General features: G+C 39.8%; 1 protein-coding gene and 1 pseudogene across 2 annotated transcripts; both read left to right on the forward strand.

Annotated features, from left to right (window-relative positions):
• Positions 1-530: 530 nt before the first annotated feature.
• On the forward strand, positions 531-4,334 carry SPMIP10 (sperm microtubule inner protein 10; the record flags this gene model as incomplete). Its single annotated transcript, XM_079917003.1, has 3 exons — positions 531-628; positions 1,209-1,317; positions 4,125-4,334. Exons 1-3 carry the CDS (start codon positions 543-545, stop codon positions 4,332-4,334), a joined length of 405 nt encoding a protein of 134 aa, XP_079773129.1. The 5' UTR covers positions 531-542.
• A 5,343-nt stretch (positions 4,335-9,677) lies between these two features.
• On the forward strand, positions 9,678-10,182 carry LOC307184214 (large ribosomal subunit protein uL24-like; annotated as a pseudogene). The gene has a single exon. The product of its transcript is annotated as a large ribosomal subunit protein uL24-like (transcript).
• Positions 10,183-10,508: the final 326 nt, after the last annotated feature.

Here is a 10,508-nt window from a genome sequence, read left to right on the forward strand (position 1 = left end):
AATTTAGGTGCTCATCCTCACTCATAACCTTTCTTTATTAAAATGAGTTTTGTTACCTAAAATACTCTGCGATATAACTCAAATCTTAGGAGATAAAATGGGTTGGATTGGTTTGGGTTTAGGCAAGTTTGATTTACACCTTGAAGTGTGTCTAAGTAATGGTGAAACAAATGGGACACATATCAACCACGTGCAGTATGTAAAGAGGAAAATCAGCTAAGGGTAAATAGTGTTAATTTGAAGTGATTATTTGTGAATAATAATTCTTTAGTCCAGTATATTTTCTAGTATCTGTCAAATTTGTAATATATCTGCAAGCATCCTTATTTTTTAAGTGTTCGTGATAAGAATGATGGTGTACTCAAGGTGTACTAAAACACCGAAAATAGCTCTAAGTGCCACACTCTTAACTTCTAAAGTAACTGCGATGGGTTGCTATGAAATTAGCAAAACATTGTTAGATCTGAGGCAGCAATGACATCATAATTAGACTAGTAGACTAGTGAAGTTCTAGATGAGAATTCCTGTCACTACTGGCAGTGATGGCTTCAGGCAAAGACACTTGTCCTATCTTACCTAAACTCACCAACAACTGTTCTAATGAGAATTCATCTAAGCCTGCTAATAAGTGAGGATTTAAGGGTTCTGGGTTTTGGGGTGGTTTCTTTGTTTGTTTTTTGTTTCTTTGCCTTCAATCTGGGAGCTACATAGATGAGGACGCTAATTCTGTGCTTCCCCTTGGCATCTATATAGAAAGCTTTATGTTCCAGAACAAAACAATGTGTGTGCAGAGAAAGCAAGTCTGACCTGAGTGTAGGGCATGTACTAAATTCAGAAGCTAAATTCGTTACTGGTTTTTGTGAGTGGCCAGTGATTCCTTTAGGTAATGAGTAGGCCTGAGGTAGGTCATGGTGTGCTGTCTTCCCCCATAAAGTCAGGCCAAAATGAACATCATGAGCAAATTGTAAAGGACAGCGTGCAGTTAGAGCTACAGATACCCAGGCCAGACTCTTGATCTTGGTGATACTCGGGGATTTAATGGCTTGGTTATCTACTAGGTGAGCCTCAAACAGTGACACAGCTCTGTGCTGCATCTGCGAGGGTCCAAACCTCACAGACACAGCTGCTTCCATTCCGTAAAATGAAGCTAAAATAATTGAATTTAGCTCACAATATATCCTTTCTTCTTGCTTTTTCCTAATCTTCAGGTGTGGTGAGATTCATTTGCCACGGTTTTCATTAAAGCATGGGATGATCCCAAGACGTTATGTAATGCCTTGGAAACAGAACATGAAATTCAGGAATGTGAATCTGAAGGTATTTTCCTATAGGTATTTATAATAAAAAACCTATACTATTTAATATATCTGTGAATAGACATATATAACTCTACAAAAGCTGCTTTGAAATTTATTTTTCATTTTTTCAGCTTTATTGAGGAATAATAGACAAATATGATTGTGTACCTTTAAAGTATACAACGTGATGCTTTGCTATACATTGTGGAGTGATTACCAAGATCAAGATAACACATTCATCACTTTACATTGTTGACTCTTTTTTTCTTGCAGTGAGAATGCTTCAGGTCTACTCTCAGCAGCTTTCAAGTATATAATACCGTATTATTAACTATAGTCACTGTGCTGAACATTAGACCGTTAGAACTTATTCTTCTTAAAACTGAAAATTTGTACCCTTTGTCTCATTTCTTCCTTCTCCCAGGCCCCGACAACCACCATTCTGTTCTGACAAAAACTATTTGATGCGCCTTCACATAAACTTGCAAACAAAAGTTAAATAGCAATATCTATTCAAATAACCCAATTACAAACTTAAAATAGATAAACCAAAAGATTTCATAAATATGTGTCTACCTTTTTCTCTACATAATGGCAACTCACAGCTGTTAAGTTCATCAGAAGTAGGCGCCATTAACATTAAAGCTACCGTACAGAGCATGTATTTTTTTTTAATTGAAGTATAGTTGATTTACAGTGTGTTAATTTCTGCTGTACAGCAAAGTGATTCAGTTATACATATATATATGTATATTTTATATTCTTTTCCATTGTGGTTTATCACAGGATATTGAATATAGTTCCCTGTGCTATACGGTAGGACCGTGTTTATCAATTCTATATATAATAGTTTGTATCTGCTAACCCCAAACTCCCAATCCAACTCTCCCCCATCCACCCTCCCCCTTGACAACCACAAGTCTGTTCTTTACAGAGCGTGTATTTTTACAGTTGTACTGCACACTCAGGTTGAGAGCTATGGGAACAGTTTGGCTAGATTTACAGATAAGACTCCTTGCTCACTCAATGCTCTGATTCGGTAGTCAATAGTTTCAAAACATTTTCCAAATTCAGATTGATTGACCATTCACTTGTGAAAAGGTAAGTTGTTTCTTTAAAGGAGATTATAATATTTTGTAAGAATCAGACAGTAAGAGGAGATTTCATGTTAGGATTCCTAGGAAGAAATGTGTTTATATAACTAATTTCCAAATTTCTAAAGGATAAGCAATTAATGTTGAATAAGAATGTACTTTGTGAAGACAGAGATATTACAAAATATGAATATTATATACAAAATATAAAAATATGGCTCAATTATTTTCTTATAAAATGCATACATACAATGTAATAAATGAGGCTGCCATTTACCTTGAGATGATTATTTTATATGTATTTTTATCTGATATTTTGAAAACACATATGAAACTAAGGAAATCATGATTCAAATACCAGACTTAAACATCAAATTTGTATGGTTATTAAGACTTTCTAATATCTTAATATTGGGCTGTATTTCATGTAACTTAGTGGCTTATCAAGTCATTTTCAATGTCCTAAGTAGCTTTAGCATGGTGACAATACTAGTACTGACTTTATATTTTTCATTTACTAGAACTATAGGGTATAAACTTTGAGTTGAAGTCAATAATGAAGAACTGTTTTGAATGCATCAAAACATTTCTGTTAGTATTGCCCTTACTCTTTAGAGCTGTAAGTCAGCATAATTCTTTCATTGTTATTTCACTTCTCCAATTTAGTTAACAGTGTTCCTAACAACTTAAAAAATATAATTAGCAACTGGTGTATGGAATATTCTACCATACAGAGTAAAAGTGAAAATTAAATGAGAATTACAGTGAAGTGAATGTGCACTGAATAAATGCTAGCTATGCTTTCTTTTCATTTTACCATTTTTCCTGATGATATAGCTCTTTAACAACATAAAAACAAGAACACAGCATAGGAGAGAGGGAGCGGCACCCCAAGACCAGGCCAGACTGCTGTTCAGCAGTATCAAAGAATCAGAAATAGATGTACAACTAAGAGAATCTTAAGTAGCTGTTATCTATCCAGCAGCAGGGTGCAGCAGCAGCTGCATACTGTGTAGCTCTTTTACGTAGTAGTTGGCGAAAGTTTTTTCATTCACATAGAATGTTTTCTTCAACACTCAAAGAATCCTTTAATAATTCCCATTTTATGTTTGAGGAAACTGAGTCTCACGGTAGGTAAATGACTTGTACAAGAACACAAAACTAGTGAAGTTAAAAGTCAGTGATCTGACTCCAAGTTTATAGTCTGCAGCCCACACCACTGGCTCTTCCTGTTGATCGGAAGACACAAGTGAGAGAGCACTGCTTTTGAAAAAGGGATATTGCTCTGCCCACTAGACCTTCCTTCTCAACAGGAACAGTTAGAAAAACTATTGGGCAACCTCCATCTCAATCTAATAAAGTGGGTTTTTTAAAAATTAATTAATTTATTTTTCTCTGCATTGGGTCCTCATCGTCACACGAGGGTCCTCTCCATTTGCAGCAAGTGAATGGGGGCCACTCTTTGCTGTGGTGCGCGGGCTTCTCATTGCGGTGGCTTCTCTTGTTGCGGAGCGCGGGCCTCAGCAGTTGTGGCACGCGGGCTCTAGAGCGCAGGCTCAGTAGTTGTGGTGCACAGGGCCAGTTGCTCCGCGGCATGTGGGATCTTCCTGGACCAGGAATTGAACCCGTGTCCCCTGCATTGGCAGGCGGATTCTTAACCACTGCACCACCAGGGAAGTCCCTAATAAAGTGATTTTTGGTGTGATATACAGCATATTTTTTTTTCTTTTAGCATGCAGAAGCATGTGGGATCCATGCTGGCCCTTTGGAAGACTCTCTGTTTTTGAATCACAGTGAAAGGCTTTGCCATGGGGAAGATCGTAAAGTTGTCTTGAAGAAAATCCCACCAGAAATAAAAATTGCAGATATGCCTCTGCATTCACCTCTCTCCAAGTACCAAAGCACTGTGATTTCCCATGGCTTCAGGAGGCGACTGATCTGATGAAAGAAGAATAAAATGATAAAGTATTTCAGTCTCTCCCTCTCTCTCTCTCCCATAATGTTTAAGTCCTTGTACATTTGTATTTTGCCTATAGGTTCAATTTGTTCAAAGGCTATAAGTCAACTGCATACTCTTTAAATTATACTAGCTTAGAAAGGAAATAGGCTGTGAGAATATCTGAGATGACATGGGGGAACAAGGAAAACTGTCTCACTGAAATTAATTTCACACCAAGTAGTTAAGAAACAGCAGACGGATCCAGTCCTACCATCTAACCTTACCACACTCCTCTACCTTTCTCTCCTTCTTATTCCACCCTTATTATTCATTCCCTCCAAAACTCAGTGTCAAGAAAGCCAAACTGAAATAGAGTTGCAGGATGTGGAATTATTTTTGCTTCTTTTCTGACTGCTCCAACACCCTTCCTTCCGCTCCACTACACCACACACACACCCCTAAGGCTATAGAGACCGGCAGCTAATCAGCATGGTTATTAGAAGTGTTAGTAGACAACTCTGTGATACATCATACAATTTTAGCTGAGACATATGTTTCCATATTGGTTCAGTGTATCCAAGTATCAATTTCCTATAGTGAAGGATTGATTCACATAACTTAAGACATAATAATCACTGTATGCAAAAATGATGCACCACTGTGGAAGACAGTATGGTGGTTTCTCAAACAATTACACTCAGAATTACCTTATGATCCAGCAATTTCACTTCTAGGCATATGCCCAGAAGAATTGAAAGCAGGGATTTGAACAGATATTTGTACACCAATGTTCATAGCAGCATTATTTATAATATCCAAATGGTGGAAACAAGTCAAATGTCCATCAACAGATGAATGGATTGTTGGGGAGGAAGAAATTTTCCTCTACCCTTCTAGGTTCTTCTGACTGGCTTAAGAATTGAATTGACATGAGACAGATTAACAGGAGAAAGTCAAACAAAAGTTAAATAACATGTATACATGGGAGAGGCCCAGGAAAACTGAGTAACTCACCCAAATGACTGAAACCCTCACTTTGTTTTTAAATTGTATTTATTTATTTATGGCTGCGTTGGGTCTTCCTTGCTGCGTGTGGACTTTTCTCTGGTTGTGTGGTGAGCGGGGGCTACTGTTTGTTGCGGTGTGTGGGCTTCTCATTGCAATGGCTTCTCTTATTGCAGAGCAAGGGCTCTAGGAGCACGGGCTCAGTAGTTGTGACACACAGGCTCAGTAGTTGTGGAGCACGGGCTTAGTTGCTCTGCAGCACGTGGGATCTTCCTGGACCAAGGCTCGAACCTGTCTCCCCTGCATTGGCAGGCGGATTCCCAACCACTGAGCCATCAGGGAAGTCCCTGAAACCCTCACTTTAAATACCACCTTCAGCTAAAGACAGAAGAGGATTTGGGAATAGTGATTTGGGACTTCAAAGGGAGGAAGGCAATTGACATGGAGATGGCAAAGTAAACGTTTGGTAAATGTTTTCTGAGCCTGCAGAGACAGTGGGACACAGGGTGGCCTGTGATCTCTAAGAGTTTCCCCCACCACATCTAGCTCATGTTCTTTGCAGACATCTCTGGTGATAGCTCTATTCCAGTAATCGGCCCTCTATCTAAATTCCTTTAGGCACTTAGGGGGAAGGTCAAAAATTCTTCCTGAGTCTTCTGGGCCTTGATTGTTTTCAGCTTGAAATAATCCACATGCCAGAGACATTTTAGGGTGGCAAATTTTGTTTCCCTACAGATAAACAAAATAATGGTATATGAATGTAATGGAGTGGATTATTAGTCAGCCATAAAATGAAGTTCTGTTACATGTTCTAACATGGGGAACCTTGACAACAGGCTAAGTGAATAAATAAGACATAAAAAGACAAATATTGTGTGATTTCACTTATATGAGATACCTAGAGTAGTCAAATTCTTAGAGATAGAAAATAGAATGGTAGTTAGTTACCAAGGGCTACAGAAGAGGGGAGAATGGGGAGTTATCATTTAAAGGGTAAAGAGTTTCAGTTTGACATGAAAAGTTCTGTAGATGGATGGTTACACGACAGGGTGAATGTATTTAACGCCACTGAATTGTACACTCAAAAAGGGTAAAAATCATTAATTTTATGTCATATATATTTTACCAGAATTTCTTTTCTTAAAAAGACCATAGTGGGTCTAAGCTATGCTTCGTTCAGCCAAGTGTTCATATCTGATAACAGCACCGAGGAAACTATTACAGAAAAAGATAGAGCTGTCCATCTAATAACAATTTAAAAATCAGCAAAGAAAGCATCAATAAATTATTAAGGAAGATAATTTAAGTGATACTGAACTGAAGCAGGGTCCACTTGACAATTTACTGACACTGGGTTGTGGTGAAGGAAAATACAGCGTTTATTGTAGGCACCAAGCAAGGAGAATGGGCAGCTCATGCTCAAAAGAACCAAACTCCCCGATAGCTTTCAGGGAAAGGTTTTTAAAGGCAACATTCAGGGTGAGGGTTGCAGTGGGTATGACTTTCTTCTGATTGGTTGGTGGTTGTTAACAGGGTGGTGTTTCAGGAATCTTACTCACCAACCTGGTTCCAACCAGTATGGGGTCTCTATGCTTGTGGTCAGCATGTAGTCACCATCCTCAGCCTGGGTGGGAGTCTTTGTCCCTGCAGAACAACTCAAAGATATGTGTCAGATTGTTGTATATATCCCTTGAGGAGGAAGTAGGCCTCTGTTTTACTGCTGAACTATTGTTTCTTGACTGCTTTTCCTGTGTTTCTGCATTCCCTCACTTCCCTAATTAATAACTGCTTGTGCCTGCTCTTTGGAACTTTGGGAAGGCCTAGGAGACCAAACCCTTTTTCTACAAACAAGAAATGGGAGACACAGAGGGGCTTTTGTACCTAGGAAGGCTCTGCAGGGTCCTGCTTGGTTTTAGCTTCAGGTCTTCTCAGCTTGTCTCTCCCAGTGTGGAACCACCACCTTATGATCTGGGACAAGGAGAATTAGGGCCCCAGTATTCTCAGAGCCTCTATGCCCAAGGCAGAGCTTCCATCCCATGAATTGGGGCTGAGCAGAAAAAAAAAGGAGTCCCCCACCTTTTGACCACACTTGCATAGAACTTAGCTTCAGAATCAGGTAGCCGGGGTCAGGATGAGAAATGCTGATATCCTGCCCTGCCTAGGAAGACAGCCCTCTACCTGGGATCTGTGGGGAGAGGAACCCTGTGCTCTTGGCTGCACCAGTCTGCAGTAGAGTTTCCACTATGGTGAGCTGGGAGGGGAGAGGGGAGAAGTGGGTCCTGGATCAAACACCTCAGGGTTCACTGAGCTTTAGGAGATTTCATTAAATAAATATTTCTTCATTTGCTGTATGCACCCAGGACCACGTCCAGAGACTTTAAATGGCTGTCCTTTTGTAATTATTACTGATTTTTTTTTGGTAGTGAGTCTGAAGAGCTCCTCACATTGTCATGCTGGAAGTGAAACTCTAGCCTTTTAAAAATTGTTCTAAGGAATCCCGTAGTCCTTTAGATCCAAGTTCTCAAGAGAACATAAAGCCCAGTCCGAAGAACTAGAAGAGATACTAGAATATATCTGTCTTGGACTTCCCTGGTGCACAGTGCTTAAGAATTCGCCTGCCAATGCAGGGGACACAGGTTCGATCTCTGGTCCGGGAAGATCCCACATGCCGTGGAGCAACTAAGCCTGGGTGCCATAAGTACCGAGCTTGCGCAATAGAGCCCATGAGCCATAACTACTGAGCCTGCATGCCACAACTACTGAAATCCACGTACTAGAGCCCATGCTCTGCAACAAGAGAAGCCATCGCAATGAGAAGCCCGTGCGCCACAACGAAGAGTAGCCCCCACTCACCGCAACTAGAGAAAGCCTGCAGGCAGCAACGAAGACCCAACACAGCCAAAAATAAATAAGCAAATAAATTGAAAACAAAAACAAAACAAAAAGAATATATCTGTCTCCTCAACTGACAAGTACTAGAGCCTAAATAAAGGTATGTGAGGAAGAAAACTGTGAAATATAATTTATATAATTATGTCATTCTACCCACACTTCAGTCCAAACTTGAGAAATTGCCAGGAGGACAATTTATACATCTAATTTAAGAAAAAAAGAAAAAAGCAGTTCTGAATTTTAAAAGCTATTTAGGATAAATTGAAGATTTTTGCTTCCTGTAATTCCCTACTTTGCCTCTAAAATAGACCTGAGCCAACTAACCCACTTCTTCTCAAGAGTAAGCATTGACAGGACTATGTTCCTGTCAAGTATTTCTCCATTATTTTCTCTTCCATTGAAAACAAAAGAAAATTTGGCTGGTGGTGGGATAATTATCAGCAAGATCTTTAAGTTAAAATTCGAGATACTTCTCTGTGTTTATACCACTCAACTAGAATTTAAAATCCAAGGTGACACCTGAGGCTCAATTTCACAGCAATGAGGAATAGGAATGCTGCAGGACATCCTGAAGAGGTTCACCTCTCTATGAAGGGGTGCCTAGAACTGCAGAAGCTCATTTGAGTAGGGTCTTTGTACATCTCTAGGAATAAACTGAAAAAAAAAACCCTTCAACAAAAGAGTTGCACTGAGCAACGTACAGTGCTTGGTTCTTGCCTCATGAAAACACCTGAGTATATTGTTCTCATCCAATTGTGCTAATTGTGAGGTCCGGCCCAGTGACAGTCTCCTCACCCTATGGTATCAATTATTCTGTCCTACTTAATTTTCTCTAATTTTGTGTGACCCCTAAGTTATGTCCCAGGAAGTGATTCTCTTTCAGATTATTCCTCATCTAATGTCACTCTCTTAAATGTAAATTCTAATTTGTACCTTTGGCTTCCTCCTTTCAAAATTCCCCATTCCACTGTGGTTTAGTTTAAGACTGTAAATTTCCTTGCAAGAGAGCAGATTATGATGCTGCATCTTGGCCCAGGTGGGTTAGTCCCAGTGACTGGGAAATCTCTGGGATTTCCAGGGTCAAAAATGCCAATGGATATATTTTTCACATACTGAGAATATAGGTGATCATATTTGGCCTTTACTGATTAGCTTCCGTCAGCCTGAGGGGCCACCAAGAGCAGGTGAATAGGTGTACCCCACACAGGGGCGTCTGGCAGAGAAGGTGAGCAGCGGCTAGAATGGAGCCAGCACTACACTCCCCAAGCTGTGTGCATCTCAGTGCATAACTGGGACCCCAGCAACATGGGGACCAGTACAAAAGTCTTCACTGAAACTTCTCTGACTTTTATGCGATTTACCAATAAAAGCCTTGCTGTCAGAAAACATCTTTCTTCTTTTAAGAATGTGACCAAAACAGTGACCATTGCTGAAGTACCAGCAGCCAAGATGAAGTTCAATCCCTTTGTGGCTTCTGATCAAAGCAAGAACCAGAAAAGGCACATCAATGTACCTTCCCACATTCACAGGAAGATTATGTCTTCCCCCTCTTTCCAAAGAGCTGAGACAGAAGTACAGTATTCGATCCATGCGTATCCAAAAGGATGAGGAAGTTCAGATTACGCGAGGGCACTGCAAAGGGCAGCAAATTGGCAATGTAGCCCAGGCTTACGGGAAGAACTATGTCACCTATACTGACTGAGTGCAGCGAGAGGAGGCTAATGGCACTGTCCATGTGGGCATTCACCCCAGCAAGGTGCTTGTCACTAGACTAAAACTGGACAAAGACCACAAAAAATCCTTGAACGTAAAGTCAAATCTCTCCAGGTAGGAAAGGAAAAGGGCAGACATAAGAAAGAAACAATTGAGAAGATGCAAGAATAAAGTAGTCTTATATATAACTTTCATTAAAAACTGTTAAAATGAAAAAAAGGAGAATGTGGAAAATGTGTGTGATAGAACACTAGATGAAAAGTCAAGGTGTACCCAGTGTGAATAAAAAGAATGCATATGACCAGAAAACAGTGCTGGAAGCCAGTGCATCAAAATGTTTACAATATTAGTTTTGGATGGTGGAGTTATAAATGATTCTTAATTACATCCTTGTATCTTTGTAAATTACAGCAAACATGTATTTTTCTCCACATGTGTGGAAAGCACTCCTCTCTGTTCTGCTGTCAGAGTTTTATATCCAACATAACTATCAACTCTTCTATGAAACCTATTTCATATCCTATTTTCTCCTGTACCAGTTCTCTCCACCTTAACCTTTTCCAAGTT

This window comes from Stenella coeruleoalba, assembly GCF_951394435.1.
Source record: "Stenella coeruleoalba genome assembly, chromosome: 3".
In the NCBI taxonomy this organism is placed as follows: Eukaryota; Metazoa; Chordata; class Mammalia; order Artiodactyla; family Delphinidae; genus Stenella; species Stenella coeruleoalba.